Source organism: Salvia splendens, chromosome 20 (genome assembly GCF_004379255.2).
Source record: "Salvia splendens isolate huo1 chromosome 20, SspV2, whole genome shotgun sequence".
Classification (NCBI taxonomy): Eukaryota; Viridiplantae; Streptophyta; class Magnoliopsida; order Lamiales; family Lamiaceae; genus Salvia; species Salvia splendens.
The window spans coordinates 21623814-21645488 of NC_056051.1; the positions used below are offsets into that span (position 1 = coordinate 21623814).

Genomic DNA, 21675 nt, shown 5'->3' on the forward strand with positions numbered 1-21675 from the left:
ATGTATTTTATTTTCAGTTTGAAAATTTATATGTTGTAATTTTGCAGTATTCGATGAAATTAAATTTTCCGTGTTATAAATTTCAGTGTTTTTTATTTTACTTTCAAAATAGGTTGGAGTTGTGAATAGTGTCATTTATTAGTTGCGGCCCGGGCAGCAACCTGCAGGGTTACAGCAGTTGGGGCCTGGGCCGCAACTGTAGAAGAATGATGACGTGGAGGGGACTTGGGGCCGGAAATGGGGACGGGGTTACTGATGCCCTAATACTCCATCACCCAATTTATATGTCTACATTAATTGAAGGAGAAATCATTCAAAGATTTCGATTTTGACTGGATAATTAATTTGCAGGAGTAATTATTCTGAATTTTTTTCAGACCTCTATCTTATGGAGTAACTAAATAAATTGTCAGGTTGAGTCCAGCTTACGTATTACTGTCAATATAAATAAACGACTTAAACGTCAGATGTTAATGAAAAATAAATTATATGAATAATTTATATTTGCCCAATAAAATTCTCAATTTTCCGCTAAAAACACACTTAAATCGAGTTAAATTTGGAGGATGGACAAAACTATCTTACCTTATTTTGGGTCCAATTAATTAGATACTCCGTATAAACTTAAATTAAAAAACTGTAGTATAAGAGTCATTTTCTAATATCAAATTTGAAAATAATTGAACAAAAGAACATTTTTAATGTGTACTATATTACTCCCTCCGTCACCCAAATTTTGTCACACTTTGATCGGGCATGAGTTTTAAGAAATGTAATGAAAGTAGTTGAAAAAGTTGGTAGGATGTGAGTTATACTTTTAAAGTATTAGTTTTATAATAAAATGTGAGTGAGAATAAGTTAGTGGAATTTGGGGTCCACAACTAAAAATGGTAAAAACTGAAATGTGACAAATTTTGTGGGACGGATGAAAATGAAAAAATGTGACAAAATTTCAAGGACGGAGGGAGTAATATATAAGTATGTTTACTAGGACACAAATAAGTTGTATAGACTTGAAAGTCACCCAATCTACCAAAAAAGATATAAATACATACAACTTATTATAATAATCTTATTAATGGAATTATTCTCTCTTATAAATTCATGAAAAGTATATACTACGACGAATGATGCTTACTAATCAAGAAAAACAGTAGTTGGGTAGTGTCATGCATGCCGTTTTGCCATGCATGCATTTCTCAGACGACAAATCCCAATTGTATCTCATTGTCTTCTCTCTTCATGTAGGGTTTCTCACCTTCTTCTTCTCCTTCTATTCATGTCCATACACTTTTGTCTTGCCTGTTGTACACAAGGGAACTGTTTACCTAGTTCGTTACAATTTGTAACTATGTATGCCAAGTGTTTTCGCTAAGGGTCAATTTGCTATGATAGATAACTTAAATGACCTAAAATGTGTATTTTTATTATCATATTTTACCTTATCTATCTTTTTTTATCAAACGACCCCCTTAATTCATTTGAATCCTTTTGCGCGTATTGCCCAAATGTAAACCTAGACTACTAAGGGCCGCATGTTTTGTCATCATTAAGTGCGCAGCCCTTTTGGCGTTTCTGACTGCGCCCATGGCATAGACGGGAACGTCGACTAGCCACCGCGTGTTTGGGGTAGGGCCCACAGGAAGCCAGCTAGGTGGTTGAAGGGAAAATTGGAATTCCTATTGTTGTTATGCATGAATGGTTGGTTTATTTGGGTCCACATTTTGGTGACCTGTTGAAGTTCAGTGGTATGTAGCTTTAGCAACTGCAAATTGTTGACTGCCTCTCAAAGGAGGGATGTGTGCTTCTTTTGTTCCTATGTACATGTGTACCTAATAGTACCTCTGCTGCCTTTTTTACTAGAGAGACAACTCCTAGGATATATAGTCACCTCCTTTTCAAACAATATCTTATTTTATTACTACATTTTACTCTATAATACATAGAGTATCTGATATTTGGAATATTTGATTTCAATTGGAAGATGCTATAGATTGTAGCAAAAAAAGGCGATTCCGTCGCCTTGGCGGCCCCCACACTCCGGCCCGACATCATATGAAGGGGTTCCATCAGGATACGCAGTAGCCCGTTAAGGGGGAGACCTTAACTCACTAGCTGCCAGAAGCCCATCTCCCAAGGCCACACACTTGTGCCTGAGAGATGAAAGCAACTACACGACAGCAGTGGAATTCGAACCCATGCTCATTGCAACAAGATCTGCCCCTCCGTTACCAACTGCGCTATGCCCCTGCAGGCATTGGAAGATGCTATAGAGTTTAGACGGTGGGTGTGACTATGTATGATGAATGACGGACATAGAAAATATCCTCACACAACGGCCATATTTTCTTGGTTTGGTCAAGTCCAATTTGTGCCCATTAATATCTAGGTAGTAGGTACATCCTAATATTGTCTGTTACTCGTGAAATAGGTTCGTGTTTCCATTGGGATTGATATGTTACGTTTCTATAATTATTGCCTAATAGATGTAATTTATAATAGAAAATATTTGTGGGAACCTAAATTTCCACACTATGAGAAAGCAAGTTAGAGCTAAAACTAGAATTGGCAATCCTATTTCCAACAACCAATCTAACTTGGCTCCATAGCATCCACAAACAATATAAGATGTAGTATCATCATGTATGGATCATTCGTTTTATATGTTATAAGTTACATAGATTTCAAACAATATAGGATGCCAAATTGTTGGGAAAATTAGTGTCGAATGCTTGAGATGGGCCAGAGAGAGAAAATTATTGAGCTCAATTGTGTACATTGCATAAAAAAAAGAGACTTATTTTATATGATTGGGCCCATGCCTTAAGTGGGCCGGACCAAATGTTCAGAAAAACAGAAGCCTCCATTCATAGGTAGATCATGTTTTATTCACTTTTACTTGAATCTGACTATGAAAGTTGAGAAAAGAAATGGAATAACTCAAAGCAGAATAAGAAAAGTTGAGATGCCCTCGTCAATAATTTCTGAAAATCATACAAGATATAAAAATGACATGATTAAACAAGTTGAATCTTTTTTAGAACTATTCTTCCAGCCATTCTAAAAGATAATCAAATAACATTGTAATATCGCAATATTAAAGGGTTTAATATGGTTGACATATGGAATGTGAATCATTCGTTATTTCGTTGACATTTAGTAACATTTATAATCCTGCAACTTTGGTTATACACAATTTACAATTTGAATTAAATCCACAAAACCTACTTGTATACACAATATATAATATAGATAGGATGTCATGCCTTGAGTGAGGATAGACCACTTTTCATTTGTGCCAAAACAAAGCAACAGTGTCCGTAGGGTGACAAAATCGTGCTGGGTCGTTACTGAGTCAATTAAATAATTAACGACACACCCATTAAGATTTAACCTAATTTTGACTTGTTAATGAAATTCTCAATTCGAACATTAACATCACCTACTACCCCGAAGACATGGATCCTTTGATAACACGATTTAATATGAGTTGAGTCGACACACAACGACCTAAACATGATTAAACATGATCTTTACATGATAAAAACATAATTTAATACCTGATTGAATTGTATTTTTTAATGGTGTTAGAAAGGAAAATATGTAAGTAAGGAAAATAGGTAAGCAAGGAAAAAAAATTAATTAGGGAATGAGTATTATGGCAAATCTTGCCAATTTTATGTAACCCTTGGCCTATTTAAAGGAGGCGTACCTATTGTAATTCTCAGAACAAGTTGAATGAATAATACTCATATCTTTCAACATGGTATCAGAGCAAAGGTTCATAACAAAATCATCATAGCCTAATACCTTTCCCGACCAAGAAGGCGGTTATTTTCAACCTGCAACATGTCAGACGATGAAGAGAAACCAAATATGGAGGAGACACGATTAAAGATGAGTAAGAATGTTACTCTAGCCGTTAAACTCAACGGGATGAATTATCCCCTATGGAAACGGCTAATGAGAGTAGCCATCGTGGGAAGACGAGCAAACAGGTATATCACCGGTACACCGCAGCCGCCAGAACCTGGAATGAAGGGGTACACAGAATGGGAGGAAGCCGATATGACAGTGTTCTCATGGATAATTGACAACGTCGAAACAGAAATTGTTGTCGACTTTGCACATCACCAAACCGCGCAAGCTCTGTGGGAGAGCCTACAAACTACATTCGAAAGTACTGCAGATCCATATCTGTTGTACGATCTAGAGGAAAAGGCAGGCCGAATCGTGCAAGGGGAACATGGGCTAGAAACATATTGGCGACATCTCCACGGAATCTGGGTCGAAATTGACCGATGCCAACATCAACCTGTGGATTGCTGCGATAAGGGGATTAGCCAACTTCGAACGTATGTAGCAACAAGACTGCTGTTCAAATTTCTAACAGGCTTGAATGCAAGATATGACGGGATCCGAAGGGATATTCTCAAGGAAACCTCGTTGCCCTCAGCCGAGACCGCATACGGTCTGGTAAAATGAGAAGCTACGCGGTTGAAAATCATGCCGGCAGCAGACATCGATATCCAGACCGGCGCAATCAACGATGGATCATCATCGGGCCAAATCGGACACGGGTTCGCCGTCAGAAACCAGCCACCACCGCGACCAAAACAGCCACCACCACGAACCGCCGCGCAACAGCCCAATCGCCAAGGCGGTTTCAAACCCGACAAATCAAAATTTTGGTGCTCTCATTGCGGAAAACAAAGACATACTCGAGATACATGTTTCATCCTCGTTGGATTTCCGGAATGGTGGGATGAAAATCAAAAGGCTAAAGCTCGATTAGCCATCGGAGTCGAAGATGGAGGCGGATTATTTCTGCAAGGAGCAGGGAATAGGGAGATGACTAACACCCGTGGGAGAGGAGGATATACCGGTCCTCAACCGGGTGGAGGCGGCAGGCCCGGCGAGGCAGCCTTCGCGGAGAAGAAAGGAGACGGGTCATATGGAGGTAACGAATTGGGGTTGAGAAACCCCGATCCCCAATTTGATTTTCAGAATAAACCCCAAAGCATGAGTAATTTAATTTCTGGTCCTTACAGTTCAGAATATATGCAATATGACCCGGGAAAATTACAGTTAGGACCCCAGAAAAACTATATTCCACGTTTGACCCCAAAACTATCTGAAAGTTCCGTCTTAAGCCCAAATCGTTTTGCACCCTTGGAAAATATACATATTGCATGCATTGCCCAAAGTAAAATTGACCCTAAGGAGAGTGAGTGGATTTTTGATTGTGGGGCAACTGATACTATGACCTACGATCTGAAAGATTTTTGTGAATTTAATGGGGCAACTAAAAGCCAAATTCAAACTGCCGATGGAGAGTTGACCGCTGTACGTTACTAATGCATCCAAATTTCTGTGTATTACAGGATATCAGGACGAGGAGGATAATTGGGCGTGGCACTGAGCGTCAAGGTCTTTATTATGTGGATGAGATTACTCAACAAGGTGGCACCGCGATGCTTGCTCACGGATCTGCAAATCGGGAAGCTTGGTTGTGGCACCGCAGATTGGGGCATCCATCCTCGGGTTATTTAAAATTGCTTTTTCCAAAGTTTTCCCATTTTAAGGATATTACTTGCGAATCTTGTGTTTTGGCAAAAAACCACAGACAATCCTTTAGATCAAGTGATACTCGTGTTAAGACTATTTTTTCTCTAGTGCATGCCGATGTTTGGGGTCCAGCTCCTATTGTTGGTGATCATGGTTTTAAATATTTTCTCATTTTTGTGGATGACTGCAATAGATTGACTTGGGTATATTTTTTGAAGCATAAATCTGACGTTTTTGAAAAATTTACCTGTTTCTTTACAATGATCCAGACACAATTCCAAACCACGATCAAAATTCTTAGATCCGATAATGGTAGGGAATTTGTTAACAAATACATGACTGATTTTTTTAAAGAAAAGGGGTTAGTTCATCAAACTACTTGTCCTTACACTCCTGAACAAAATGGTGTAGCTGAACGAAAGAATAGGATAATCCTAGAGGTCACGAGAGCCCTGTTTTTTTGACTCAAATGTTCCTAAATTTTTATGGCCTGAAGCTGTTGCCACTGCTGTCTACCTGATTAATCGTTTGCCTACAAAAATTTTGGGTATGAAAACTCCTTTGCAGACTCTCGCATCCCTTACTGATATTCCCACACCTCTCATACTTCCGCTCAAAATCTTTGGTTGTTCCGTTTATGTGCATGTACCGAAACACGAAAGAGGAAAATTTTCTGCGTGTGCAATAAAATGTGTTTTTTTGGGGTATGGGATAAATCAGAAGGGCTATCGATGCTATCACCCGGGGTCTAGGAAGGTTATAACAACCATGAATTGTAATTTTCTAGAAAGTGAATACTTCTATCACACCCAACCTCGGGGTCAGGGGGAGTGCTGTTCAGGGGGAGTGTGATAAAATTGGACCCCTCAGTTTTCCGATGCCATATCCAAGTATCTCGAACGTGGAACCAACAGAACAAGCTAGTGTCACTGCCGAGTCAGTCACATCTGCTGTAGAGCCTCCTCAACCGCCTATGCCTGAATCGAGTCCTCCTCCAGTGATATCCGAGGTAATTCCTGAAACTAGCTCAGATAATACAGTTATTACTCCTGACACTTTTGGTGTAGACGAGAATGAGAATGCAGCAATTGATGGTGATACCGGCCGCTATATACTCCCCAACAGAACTACTCGTGGGGTCCCGGCTAAGAGATACAGTCCTGAGAGGATTAGTAGAAGCCGATATTCTATGGCGAATCTGGCTAAAGCAAATCTAACAGTGATGGCTAGGGCGTTTGAAGCAGCACTTTACGAAGAAGAAGAAATCCCATATACGGCCGAGGAGGCTATGAAAATTGCTCATTGGCGAGAAGCAATGCTAGTAGAAATGCGGGCTCTGATGAAGAACAATACATGGGGAGTATGTCTTAAACCTGATGGAGTTCGAACTGTGGGATGCAGATGGGTCTTCACTATCAAACGGAGGCCAGGCGGGTCGATTGAAAGGTATAAGGCGAGACTTGTGGCCAAAGGATGCACTCAGACTTATGGAGTTGATTATGCTGAAACATTCTCACCGGTAGCAAAAATGAGTACTATTCGAGTGCTCTTCTCAATAGCGGCAGTCAGGGAATGGCCACTACATCAGTTCGACGTGACAAACGCATTCTTACATGGGGAACTGAAGAAACTCATTTACATGGAGCCACCACCTGGATTTGTTGGAGATTTCGAAGGAGGAAAGATTTGCAAACTAAAACGAACATTATATGGGCTAAAGCAGTCACCTAGAGCTTGGTTTGGGAGATTCTCTGAGGCAATGAAGAAGTATGGGTATGAACAAAGCAACTCTGATCATACATTATTCTTGAAGAAAAGAGAAGGAAAGATTACATGCCTCATCATCTATGATGATGAAGAGGAAATAAGCAAGCTAAGGAAGAATTTGTTTGCAGAGTTTGAAATGAAGGACTTGGGATTACTAAAGTACTTTCTGGGTATAGAAGTGCTAAGGTCAAAGAAGGGGATCTTCATCAGTCAGAGGAAATATGTACTTGACTTGTTAACCGAGACAGGACTACTGGACTGTAAGCCAGCAGATACTCCTACGGTTCAGAATCATGGTCTGCGGATAGTTGAAGGAGCTGAAGCCACTCACCGCACGAGATATCAACGTTTAGTTGGGAAATTGATATACCTATCCCACACTAGACCCGACATAGCTTATGCAGTTGGAGTAGTTAGTCAGTTTATGCATGCACCTCAAGTAGCTCACTGGGAAGCAACACTGAGGATTGTTCGATATCTGAAAGGGACAACGAACCATGGATTCTATTCGAGAATCATGGACATTTAGAGATTCATGGATTCACGGATGCTGATTGGGCAGGGAAATGACAGAAAATCAACTGCTGGATATTTTACCTTTGTGGGAGGAAATCTTGTCACGTGGAGAAGCAAAAAATAGAAAGTGGTAGCCTTGTCAAGTGCAGAAGCTGAATTTCGAGGGATTAAGAGTGGGTTGACTGAGATTCTGTGGCTGAGGAAATTGATGACTGAGTTGAACTTAAACTCACAGAAGTCATGTAAGTTGTTATGTGATAATAAGGCGGCAATCAGTATATCTGAAAATCCAGTTCAGCGTGATCGGACAAAACATGTCGAGGTGGATCGACATTTCATCAAGGACAATATAGAGGCCAAGACGGTAGAACTTCCTTTTGTGAGATCTGAAGATCAGTTGGCGGATATACTCAAGAAAGCTGTCGATGCAAGAAGCTTCCATGAGGTATTGGGCAAGTTAAGTATCGGTAATCCCATTACTTAACTTGAGGGGGAGTGTTAGAAAGGAAAATATGTAAGTAAGGAAAATAGGTAAGCAAGAAAAAAAAATTAATTAGGGAATGAGTATTATGGCAAATCTTGCCAATTTTATGTAACCCTTAGCCTATTTAAAGGAGGCGTACCTATTGTAATTCTCAGAACAAGTTGAATGAATAATACTCATATCTTTCAACAAATGGATTACTCAATCCGAATACAATTCAAGATTATCAAGTTCCTAACATGTTAATCTGATAAGAATACAAGTCCTCAGTTCTATTAATTTCGTGTGTATTCCTGTCGTGTCAAAAATTGGAAGACTTATTATGAATTAAAAGTATACATAAACATCCAAGAAGACAATTAAAATAATGCAAAATTCCCTAAAATTGATGGGGTTAGATAGTAAATAAACGAAAATACAAAGCCCAGAGTTGAAAGCCTGGTCCAAAAGCAGAAGACTGAATCAAATGACATTCTTACCCCGCACCCTCCCCTGGCTCAGGCGCAGTACAGGGTTTTTTCGTCTTTTCAGAGCATCGTCTCCCTAAACCGGAAATTTGACCAACTGAAAGGTACTTGTGAGTAAATTCCATTCCCAGAGACATTATGATATCTGCAACAGCCCCCATTCAATCCCACCAACAAAGCCCCTCATAAATACAAAAGAGAATTTCTTTTTAGTTTCTGCAAAACCAACTCCTACCGCTACTATTGCTTTCTGGAATTTTATTTCCCCCCCACAAAAATAGCGAGATATAAAGGGAGGGAGCCATACGAAAAAGGAGGAAGAGGGTTCTTGTTCTTTTTCAATATTATGTTATGTAGCCTTATAGGTAATAATCCCCTTTTAAGAGATAATCATATTCGCGTATGTGTGCAGCATATGTTTGCGTGTGTGAACTTACTGTTTACTTGTTCAAGATTTCGTTATTGCTGCGTGTTGGTTAGGTTGTATTAGAACTGAGTTTCAACACACCGCAACAACGAAATTGAAGGAGAAGATTGAATTTTTATTTGATTTTGGGGTTTTTTGGAATTGGGGTTTGATGCAATAAATGTGTCTCAGATGGTGAAGGGGTGAGAGATTGAAGGAAAGGTTGTTTCTTGGGGATCTGGCATTTGTATCCCGCTCTACTGGGCTGCAAAAATGTCTCAAACCAACTGGGAAGCTGACAAAATGTAAGTTTTTTCCCCTCACTTTTCACTACCTTTTTTGCCTCAAAGGTGTTCTTTATTTCCTAGTTCATTGTAGTTCTTGCTGTTTTTGTGTTAGATTTTCGATTGTATGGTTGCTTTGATAGGTCAGTTGAATTTAGCCAGTTGTTTAGTCTTTAAAAGTAGGTATGATCTTGTTTTTGGGTGGGGGCAGCACGAATTTGGATTCCCTTAATAATAAGACTTCTAGTTTGTGTTGTAAGATGAAGATAATGTTTAGTGTTATGTTTTTGGATATAGTTTATGTGGTTTGCCCTCTTTGTTATATAAGTGGTTATTCCTAATTGAGTTCTGACCTATGTTCTTAGTTACAAATTCATAGTTAATGTATATCTTCCCATTCTCTAAAGTTAATGTATGGGTTGAACAAAGGGTGCACACTTTGAAGTTGTTTCTTGACTCTGGTTGTTTTCAGGTTGGATGTCTATATCCACGATTATTTAGTGAAAAGAGATTTGAAGGTTACCGCTCAGGCTTTCCAAACTGAAGGAAAAGTATCATCAGATCCTGTTGGTCTGTACACATCATGCCTAATTTAGCTAGTTTCTGTTTTATGTTGGAAGTTCTAATTATTTATATTTGCTTGCTTCAGCTATCGATGCTCCTGGTGGTTTTCTCTTCGAATGGTGGTCTGTCTTTTGGGATATTTTTATTGCCAGGACAAATGAGAAGCATTCCGAAGTTGCTGCATCTTATATCGAGGTTAGCAAACTTGATACAACATTATAAGAAGTTCGTGCTTGATATTTATTGATCAACTCCGCCACCTATTTATTGTTCTAGACTTTTTACGAAGTTCGTGCTTGATATTTGTTATTGCACTAACTCTCTTGTGGTTGAAATCTTATGAGTTTATTTTTTTCCGAGAAAACCAGACTCAGTCGATGAAGGCAAGGGAGCAACAGCAGCAACAGCAGCAGCCGCAGTCACAACACCAACACCAACAACAGCAGCAACTGCAGATGCAGCAGCTTTTGTTGCAGAGGCAAGCTCAACAGCAGCAACAGCAGCAGCAACAGCAACATCAGCAGCAGCAGCAGCAACATCAACAACAACAACAACATCAACAACAGCAGCAACAACATCAGCAGCAGCAGCAGCAGCAACGACGTGAAGGTGGCCACCTCTTGAACGGTTCAGCTAATGGTATTGTTGGGAATGATCCTCTCATGAGGCAAAACACTGGTACTGCAAATGCTTTGGCAACAAAGATGTATGAAGAGAAATTAAAGCTCCCTATTCAGAGGGATTCCTTGGATGATGCAGCCTTAAAGGTACAAGAATTTATTAGGCTCAGGAATAAACCATGATTCTAAAGTCAGTTCCTAACAGTGTGATATTTACTTTCAGCAAAGATTCGCGGATAATGTAGGCCAGCTTTTGGATCCTAACCATGCTTCAATCTTGAAGTCAGCTGCAGCAGCTGGCCAGCCGTCTGGGTATGATATATATGATATTTATTGGTATCTTATTTTTGTTTTCTCTTGTTTGTTCTCGAAATTCTACTATGTAAGTAATTATCTGGAGGTACATGTGCTCTCATGATGTGACTTATTTATGCTTTCTGACCAGCGATGAAATTTATGTTTTAGGCAAATGCTGCACGGTTCTAGTGGTGGGGTATCTCCTCAAGTTCAAGCACGAAGCCAACAATTTCCGGGGTCTACACCAGTCAGTATACTCGTTGCATCCCTGTTTAGAAAATAATTTATTTATATCTTATTTATGTCTTATTCATTTATATATACATCAGGAAATCAAAACTGAAATCAATCCTATTCTCAATCCAAGAGGTGCTGGCCCTGAAGGATCGTTGATTGGAATGCCTGGTATACTCTTATTGTCCATCCTGCTTGCAAGTAATATTTGTTCATGAGGAACTATTTAGTATTTTGGTGAAGAAATATTGAGAATTTCTATTAGTGAACTCATCAAAGACACTAAAAGCAAAATACTGGAGCACAAGCAGAGTCCGTACATGGCTGCTCAATTTGTGCCTTTGTTGTTCTTGTATATGCTACAATTAATACTATTCTGCATGTTTTAGGGTCAAATCAAGGTGGTAACAATTTGACGTTGAAAGGATGGCCTTTAACCGTAAGTACATTATTGTTTTGACACATTGTTAAACATCCCACTGTGCTCCTTGTTAAACAAATTATCGTATGCTGAATATCTATCCTTCTCTTCTAATGCTCTATTTGTTCCTTGACAGGGTCTCGATCAGCTTCGTTCTGGTCTTCTCCAGCAGCCAAAGTCATTTATGCCGGGTCCTCAACCCTTTCATCAACTACAGATGCTAACGCCTCAGCACCAACAGCAGCTTATGCTGGCACAGCAGAATCTGACTTCCCCATCTGCCAATGATGTTGAGAGCAGAAGGCTGAGGATGCTTCTCAATAACCGAAGTGTATCTATGGGGAAAGATGGGGTCTCTAATTCAGTCGGGGATGTAATTCCTAATATTGGATCCCCAATGCAAGCTGGTGGCCCGGGATTGCCTCGTGCAGACCCAGAGATTTTGATGAAGGTATCTTTTGCTCCTTTCTAGCTGTTTCTTACGTTAATTAAAGTGGATAAGTTCTGCAACCGGTTTCCTTGATTATTTATGACGTTTTTGCTTGATTTGTTATATAGATGAAGATTGCACAAATGCATCAACAGCAGCAGCAAAGCAATAACCCAACGCTACAGCAGCAACATCCACAGCACAGTCTCTCGGGTCAGCAGCCTCAGAGTTCTAATCACAATCTCCAGCAAGACAAAATTATGGGTGCTGGCAGTGTTACGGGTGATGCTAGCATGTCGAATTCCTTCAGAGGAAATGATCAGGTTTATCATTATATACATTACTCACAAATTTCTTATAGATTAGATACCAGCCCTTGCTTTATAAACTTTGATTTCAAATAACTTTAGTCAACAGAATAGTAGTTTCTTCTGCATCTATCTACGATCTTTCAATAGCCTGAATGTAGAGCTTAATAAGTGCATATTATGTAAGTTGCTTTAGTTAAATAAACTGAAATTCTGATTTGATTCCTAATATGGTTTCATGCATTCATTTCAAGGCTTCTAAAAACCAGACCGGAAGAAAACGAAAGCAACCTGCATCTTCTGGCCCTGCTAATAGCTCAGGAACTGCAAACACAGCTGGTCCTTCTCCCAGTTCAGCTCCATCGACGCCCTCAACACATACGCCTGGGGATGTCATGTCTATGCCTAATATGCCACACAGTGGCAGTTCTTCGAAGCCTCTGATGATGTTTGGATCTGATAACACGAACACCCTTACCTCACCATCTAACCAGCTGGTGGGAACAGTAACCGTATCTTACCTTTTGTGAATAGAGTCCTGTCCATTCCTTAAGCTTCTCGTTTACTTGTTTGACAGTGGGACGATAAAGATCTTGCACAAGCTGACATGGATCAGTTTGTGGATGATGTTGAAGACAATGTAGAGTCTTTTTTATCCCATGATGATGCTGACCCCCGAGATGCAGTTGGCCGTATGGATGTTGTTAGAAAAGGTAAGGTTAAGGTTTCAATTGCATTTTCTATAAAGAATCTCATTAAGGAATAAAGATTGGGAGATATTCTTCCCTTACGATATCGATATTAATGTGTTCAGGGTTTACATTTGCGGAGCTCAATTCCGTTCGTGCTAGTTCAAATAAAGTCGTTTGTTGCCACTTCTCGTCAGACGGGAAGTTACTTGCCAGTGGTGGTCATGATAAAAAGGTGTTTGACGTACATAACACAATTAATAAAATTGGTTGTTCCCGGCAATGCAGTTATCATTGTTTCTGTCATTCACTGTGATAACAAATTTACAATAATTTATGCAGGCTGTTTTATGGTTCACTGACTCTTTGAAGCCTAAAACTACACTTGAGGAGCACACGTCGCTTATAACCGATGTCCGTTTCAGCACTAGCATGGCTCGCCTTGCCACATCATCATTTGACAAGACTGTCCGAGTTTGGGATGTGGAAAATGTTAGTTGATGAATACACTCTCTATGGAATTGCAACTGCTATTCTCCTTTTAATAATCAAGACTTCTGTAATGCTAATCTTCGTATTGCAGCCTTCATATTCTCTTCGGACCTTCACTGGGCATTCTTCTGGCGTGATGTCGTTGGACTTCCACCCAAACAAAGAAGATCTCATATGTTCCTGCGATGGTGATGGTGAAATAAGATACTGGAGCATAAACAATGGTAGCTGCGCAAGAGTTTTCAAGGTATCATATCTCGGTCTTCACTTTACAGTCATGTCTTTTGTCAATGCGACGAAATTTCTTGACCTTCCTTGCCTGGTTGGATTAGGGTGGAACTTCCCAAGTGAGATTCCAACCCCGACATGGACGTTATCTTGCAGCAGCTGCTGAAAATGTCGTGTCAATACTGGATGCAGAGACGCAGGCGTGCCGGCATTCCTTAAAGGTAAACCAGTCAATCTCTCACCATTGATTCGGATCAGTAGCTCGTGTCGGAAATTCCTTGTATATACGTCATTTCCACCTTCTTTGTAACCTTTGATCTGGTGTGGTATAGGGCCACACGAAACCTATCCATTCCGTCAACTGGGACCCTTCGGGAGAACTCCTGGCATCCGTAAGCGAGGATTCAGTTAGGGTGTGGACGCTGAGACCCGGGAACGAAGGAGAGTGTGTGCACGAGCTCAGCTGCAACGGAAACAAGTTCCACTCATGTGTTTTCCACCCTACTTACTCCTCGTTGCTAGTTATCGGTTGTTATCAGGTAACTAACTAACTAACCCGACTTTCTTGAAAAAAGTCGTGTAGTTATGAACTGTATCGTCGTTATTGACCCGAGCTGCGCGATGTAACAGTCTCTAGAGCTGTGGAACATGACGGAAAACAAGACGATGACCCTCTCCGCGCATGACGGGCTGATCGCGTCGCTGGCTGTGTCCACGGTGGCGGGCGTCGTTGCATCCGCCAGCCACGACAAGATCGTAAAGCTGTGGAAATGATGGTGTCTCAGAATTACATAGCTGTTTAACCTTAATCGATGTTTTTTTTTTGTCAGATTTTGTAATTTTATTTTCTTGATAGGTTTCTATGGTGAAACAGAGTTGGTAGATTTAGAAACTAACTGTTAATCTGTTATGTTGCTTCAGCTACTCAGTAACTTGACTCTATTCAATTACTACTTGAGAGTGCATCAAATTTATACTGGATTTTCTTTATTACTAGTATTATACTGGAAAAAAGAAAATAACAGAATTTAACAATCAATTGAGGCTATAATAGTACTACAACATAGTATAATAATTAGAGTGTGATGAGTACCTTGAAAAGATTGAAAGAGAAAAATCCAATTGAAACAGACAGATAACTTGAGAAAGAAAGCTATATAGAAGAGAACGATTGCAGATGATTATAAAGGAGAAATACTTGTATCTTCCAAGATCCTGGATTGATGGAAAACAAACCTAGAATATTTACCAAACTTTTCATGTTTTTAGGAATGATATTATTTTTCTTATTTCTTATCAAAAAGAAATTTAATAATTGGGATCAGATTACTTTTACATTTCATTATAGTTAAATCAAACACAGAATATTTAATAATTGAGGGTTAAAATGAACAAGTCAATAATAAGAATATTTTTAATTTTCAACGGTTAAGTACCTTATAAATAAACTTCTAAGTTCTAAACCTAATGATCTAATCAAACTTACATTTTATGTAGAATAGATAAATTATAATACCACTAAGTTACAAACGTACAATTTACAAGAAAATAAAAGATAAAAATGGCTTGAGTTCAACTTAGTTTTGAAAGTAATTAAGATGCATACGTCTTCTCAGTTACATTGAGGAATCAAAGTCACCAAAAGTCTATGTGAATTTCTTATAGACTTATCATTGTGTTCGGCGACAATACAAAAAAGAGAATAAATTGAAAATATTTGAGCTCAATGTATACAACTAAAATATCATTATCCATTCGTCTCCCATTCTATTTCGAAAATCTATCTTAATAAGTTTCATTAAAGAAAATATTCTATCGACAGAAGTTGCAACTGGGAGGATTAATGTCAACTCATTCAAACGATACACCTGGGGCTGGAGAAAAGCTTTATCTTTTTTAGTAGGAACCAAAATCCATGCTAGATTTCTCAAATCTTAATTGTTGGAGAACCCAACTTTATCAACTATATCACCAATGTAAGTTTTGAGTTGATGACGAAGAGTCATACATTTTATAAATGAAAAATCATCCAGATAAACTTTTGCAAAACGAACCAACTTGTCAATATTGAAGCTAGCAAAGAGTTTTTGGACTAAGGCAATTCGTGCAAGTAAACAATTATGTATTTACTTATGAGAAACGATTCTCCATTCTTGAGTATTTAAATCAAGAACCTAACAATAAAAGTATACTGTATATGAATATAACATTTAACGGATAATAAATTGTAATCATAAATGAAATAAAAGTAAACCTTACAATAAATCTCCACTTTGTAATGATGGTAATATTATTAAGGCGTCAGTCCCGCTTCACACGCACACGAGAGTCGACGGTATCACATTCCACACAAAACTCTTCGACTTGTCCCAAGAATTGATTCCACCGATTCACCCTCAAAGCCTTCAACGTTTTTTTTGTTGTATCAATAAAATATATAGCTTAAACGAAGATAAACCATACATAGCAAATACAGAATCAACCACTTCCTTCAAAGATTTTGTCATAGTATCAATGATATGAACAAGTCTCAGAATCTTTCTACAATCTCTCCATCACAGTTAACATTTGTCAGAACCAAAGTCATTTACTCTTTTATCGATGCATCGCACACTTCATCAATTAAAAGGGAAAAAATATGATTTTTAATGTATTCCAAAATATAATTTTTATAATTTCAACAACACAACAATTTATCAATTCATATTGAACTACTAGACAAACCATCTGACTATATTACTGGAAGCATTTTCCAATGTAACAACAAATATCTCAAGTTTATTATGCTCACCAAGTACCTCTAGAAAGCTTCCCTATTTTTAGTCCCTAATGATTCACCAATTCCTTAGAAAGCCAATTCTAACAATAATCGAATCACATTTAAAGAAGCAGTCAAACAAACGCAATAGTTGACTTCTTCTTTCTTATCAAAATATATTAAACCGTATCCAACACGGTCTATGATTTTTAAATCCTTCAAAAAGTATTCTAACCTAACCTAATCATATGTGCTATTAGCCGAACCTCCATGTTCTCTGTATATATCAAGAGCTTTTTTCCAATTTTTACACCCTGAAATCACAAATACATCATCATCGAATCGATTGGCATTTATAGGTCTAAAAAGTTAACAACAAAAATAAAATACTGCATCTTTCTCAACTTTATAGTCCAACCAAGCATACTTTCAAACCATTTAAATTTAAAATTTCTTTTATTTACACCATACAAGATTTTCTTAAAGACATAACCATTTAATTACAAAAGTCCTTTAGACATGTATTCTCTTCGAACTTTAGACATGTATTCTCTTCGAATGTGATCCCTAATTTAGATATCATAATTAGCAATAGGTTTCTATAGCCCCGGATTATTAATTATGTTTTTCGCATTCGATTAAATACTTTAAAACATTAGTTCTTTACATGGTTCGCAATCAAACTAATATTATAATATGTAATCAGTAGTCTCAAATTGCTTGAAGCACATAGACATAATTTCATAATCTTTATGTTTCGACTTTTGATTTTTATACTAAAAAAAATTGTTTTACAACATTCTCGATTCTCAACACATTCTAGTATCAATTAAAGTATTAAACTACTTCATCCGTCCAAAAAAATAGTCTCATTTATGAACAACATGGATTTTAATAATAAATTATTAAAGTAAGAACAACTGAGAGAAAAAGTGGGTAAAGTACGAAAAATTAAAGAAAATTAAGAGAGAAAATGAGAAAAAGTAGATAAAATGTGAGCAAAAGTTTCTATATTTGAAATAGACTATTTTTTATAAACATCTCAAAATAGCAAATTTGGACTATCTTTCGTGGAAGGGCGAAGGATATCAAAGAAGACAAAATTTTGATTGAAAAAAGCACATCAATTCGCAGTTGCAATTTGTGAATTAAGTAATCATGTAACAACACATCCTTGAAAATTCTTACATGTGGAATCGGCGAGCAAGAGGTGAGAAGACGTAGTCTGCTGAGAGGCTCTGAAATTTGGAAACTCGGGCTTCAATTGATTTAATTGGAGCTGCATTAGAGCATCCTATCCGTGCTCTTGCCAATGAGCACGGATGTAGGTCCAGATCTACTTTTACTCCATGTCCTTGGGCAAGAGCACAACACCCACATCCGTGCTTGAAGTGCGGGAAGTTTGTTATGTGTTTTCGTTTGTTGTGAAAATGCGATGCTAGGTCGAGAACCTAGTCCTATGAATCAACTAGATCACTTGGTCTAGGAACTCAATGTAACAAGGAATACTCTGTCGTTGTACACACAAACTCTCCTTCAAAGATCCCTCAACCCGAATACTATGGATTAGTATAGAGAAGCAGGGGTCGATCCCACGAAGATGGATACGTAAGAAAGCATTTAGAGACTCTTGATAAAGTGGCTGCTGCCACGCAAACAGGGTTGAGGTATAACTACTACTAGACCTAGGCAGGAAATATAAACGCTAGACCTAGAAAGCTGTAAACATGCTGAGATCAAACATCAAGACTTCGGTATATTAAGCTTACTTCCTAGACCGTGTAAACGACTACCTAATTTAGCTACACAGAGATCAACCAACAGTGGGGACCATGACCCAGAAATAGCAAGTACGGCAGAAAAGCTGCAAATAACTAACTGAGCATTCAACTCACAACGGCATGCATTTCTTCAACGAAATTAAACACGAAAATGGAGTAAACAGAGCACATACCCAGATTCGAACAGAATGTAAAAGTTTGGTCGTCGGAAACTTACGACAAACCGGAAATAACTCAGATCTACGTATACTAGACGAAGCGAAATGAAAACACGAAGACTAGGCATCAAAATAAACCAACTCTGCTCAGATCTCACGTCGAACGCTTAATCCACTCCGGATCCAAGCAATCCGACACCAACAACAACTAGATTCCACTCCATAACTTCCGATCTAACAGATCTACTCCAATCAACTCCAATTTCCAGCAATCGCACACAACTTAGCAACAACAATAAACTTAAATCTCCGATTCAACCACCAGCAAACTCCGATCACCCAGATTCAACCATTAACCTGCATAAGTTCATAAAACAATTGCGAAACGCATCCAACACAGGCAAACTAACGCAAACTCCAGAAAATCTCGACAACCAAATCAGAAATCAACACCAACGTCATAATAGAAAATGAAACTTGCATTAAACACAGAAATATTCGGCGAAATCGGAAGGCCGAGCTTCGAACAGCGAAGCTCGGTGAAATACGAAATACGAAAGCAGTAAAGTGGAGCTTGTTACTTCGCCCTCAACAGGACGGTGTTACAACCCAACAACAAATGTATGAAAGCTAAAGGTGAACCCAAGTGCGAAACCCCTGAATTTCCCTCTAAGAACCCAAGTGTATAGAAAAGTGAACTAGTTGCAGACTGTTAGTGAGACCTCCACCGAGAAGGTCCCTCCAGAATGCATGCATCCTTCCTTTTATAGACACGGACATAATCTTCTAGAACCTTCGTAGAAATCTCCATTCTACTCTTCAGTTCTGAGATTTACTCCGTCTTGCAATTTCTTTCACAACGTTCACTTATTCGCCAGTTTCCTCGGGCGTGTGATTGTCTCCTTCTTTTCCTGGACCTGGCGAATTTCTCCTATACACCTGGCTTAAAACATGTGTTAGACCCAGCAAATTCACGAATTTATCCCCTAGACCTATGCATGAAATTAGTCTTATCAGTGCTCTTCCGCAAGGGTCCCATCATTCTATTATTCAATTTAAATAAAAAATTTCCATAATATTAAAATGCATTCAAATTACCCGGAATACTATTACAAATTATAAAAAAATAAAAATTACATAATTAAACTCCTAAAAATTAAAAATTACATAATTAAAGGCTAAAAATACCCCCGTGGAAGACTATTCATCCGGCTCTACCCCCAATGTTCTTTGGAGACCCCGTATCATTGCCACATGCGATCGAAGTTGCTCGGGGGTCATAGTTGACCTATCGACCAAATTGAGTTGGGCCAAAACCCCCCACAACGAGTTGGTGGGGGTTGAGGTGGCACAAAGGGAGCGGGAGAGGGACCGAGGGCGGATGGAGTCGCGGCGCGATGGCGGTTGGCCGTCGACTTCTTCCTTCCTTGCGGCCGGCGTTGGGAACTACTCGGGCCGGCGTCGAGACTACCCAAGTTAGCTCCGACCTCGACCGTTTGCTGGAGGAGCTAGAGGAGGATGATACGACTCCCCTATACTTCGGATGCACACGTATATCCTGCCAAACATTGATGTACTTGAACGGTTTGTAGTGTTGGGATTGGTAGATCGCCAACGCGGCACTGATGATGTCGACCTCGTTTCTGCCGCTCCCCGCCTACCGCTCTTCCTGGAGGTAATACCCCTAGAAATTTTGGATTTCTTCGTTGGCTCTGTATATGGCATTGCGTAACATACTCTCGTTGCGCTTGATTGTTCCAGCCGGCCGATTTTGATTGTACCGGCGACAGATGCGCCACCAAAAATGGTCCCCGGATTGGTTCGGCCAATCTCCGGATCTTCGGAGATAGACAAAAACACTTTGAATAATTGATCCATCTCCCCCAGAGTGTACGGGGTGCGGACACCACGAGTATGAAGATGAGGAGTTTGAGAGTTGCCGCTCCCTCCCGCTTTAGGTACGGGTGGTTCGGGTGCCCACCCGTATTGCCCAACGGGGGCATCTTGGTCGTCCACCGGGTAAGGCCGATAGCTACCCGGAGCTTGCAAACTTTGGGTTTGAGGAGGGGCCGAAAATTCGTTTCCGGACTAGGAAATGGTTGCGAGCCGAACCATTCGTGGTTCCAACTGCGGGAGTCGGAGGGGGTGATTGCCAGAGCCGGACATTTTTTTGTTGTAAGAGTGAAAGAAAGATTGAGAATTGTAAGAGTGGAAATAAGAGAATTTAGATGAGAATTGTGTAGTGTGGTGTAATTTTTTTGTATGGAAGTGGGGGTATTTATAGAAGAAATGTGAATTTTTGGGGAAAAATTGAAAAATAAATTAAAAGTGGGGAGAAAACGGATATAATTTTTTGGGAAGTGGGAAAATATTTTTTTATTTTTAATCGGATTTTTATATTAAAATCCGATTTTTTTTTTTTAAAAAAAATTCCAACGACATTGTCGTTGGCCAATCAGGCGTTGACACGTGTGCTGCTCGCTGGCACGGACGTGCTCGATGCATCAAGTAGCGTTGCGCCAGCGACAAGAGTGCAGCAGCGAGCAGCGGTGCGCCGCGCCGCTGGCACGAACGGACGGTGTCACAGTTGCGGATGCTCTTATATCACAAAAATTAGAGCTAAAAAATTAATAGCCCAAAATTGTAAGCACAGATAGATTTCTTCTTCCTTAATTCAATCTTCTAATTATATACACAAAAATACAAGGTAAAATTATGTATATATTTTTTTTAATTTTTGCCGAATTTCTGCAGAAAACCGTCGGCGAAAAAGGGAATGGTTGAGCAAAATAACAATATAAAATTCAACTATTTGAAAAAGAACTCGTGATATAGAGAGACTAGCGTTGTTAATTAAGGCAGCGCGCCCGATACATCGTCCGCTACTGTGGCACCGCTGACGACGGACGATGCGTCGTCCGCGATCGACGCTTAGTCCGTGGACGAAGCGCGGACGATAGGGCATCGTCCGCGTCATCGTCCGACCACTGTGGGCGACCCGGACGATGGTGCGGACGATGCAACGCGATTTAGTTTTTTTTTTTTAAATTCAAAAATTTTGTTATATATATACCTCAGCTTCACTTTTCATTTGTAACTTTTCGATTAACTTTTAAACTCTTAAATTACGCTATAAAATGAATTCCGGTGGATACTCAAGTCCTAGTAGCCCGATGTTTGGAAATGGCGCACGGTGGCCAGGT

At 39.3% G+C, this 21675-nt stretch overlaps 1 protein-coding gene across 1 annotated transcript; it reads left to right on the plus strand.

The window, feature by feature from the left end:
• The first annotated feature begins 9028 nt into the window (after positions 1 to 9028).
• LOC121782999 (transcriptional corepressor LEUNIG-like) lies at positions 9029 to 14765 on the plus strand. The gene is made up of 19 exons (XM_042181028.1): positions 9029 to 9167; positions 9401 to 9513; positions 9965 to 10062; positions 10142 to 10251; positions 10425 to 10823; positions 10900 to 10988; positions 11142 to 11220; positions 11303 to 11378; positions 11597 to 11646; positions 11765 to 12079; positions 12187 to 12381; positions 12621 to 12863; positions 12944 to 13079; positions 13181 to 13290; positions 13398 to 13547; positions 13639 to 13794; positions 13880 to 13996; positions 14108 to 14314; positions 14406 to 14765. Exons 2-19 carry the CDS (start codon positions 9482 to 9484, stop codon positions 14547 to 14549), a joined length of 2706 nt encoding a protein of 901 aa, XP_042036962.1. The 5' UTR covers positions 9029 to 9167; positions 9401 to 9481; the 3' UTR covers positions 14550 to 14765.
• Positions 14766 to 21675: the final 6910 nt, after the last annotated feature.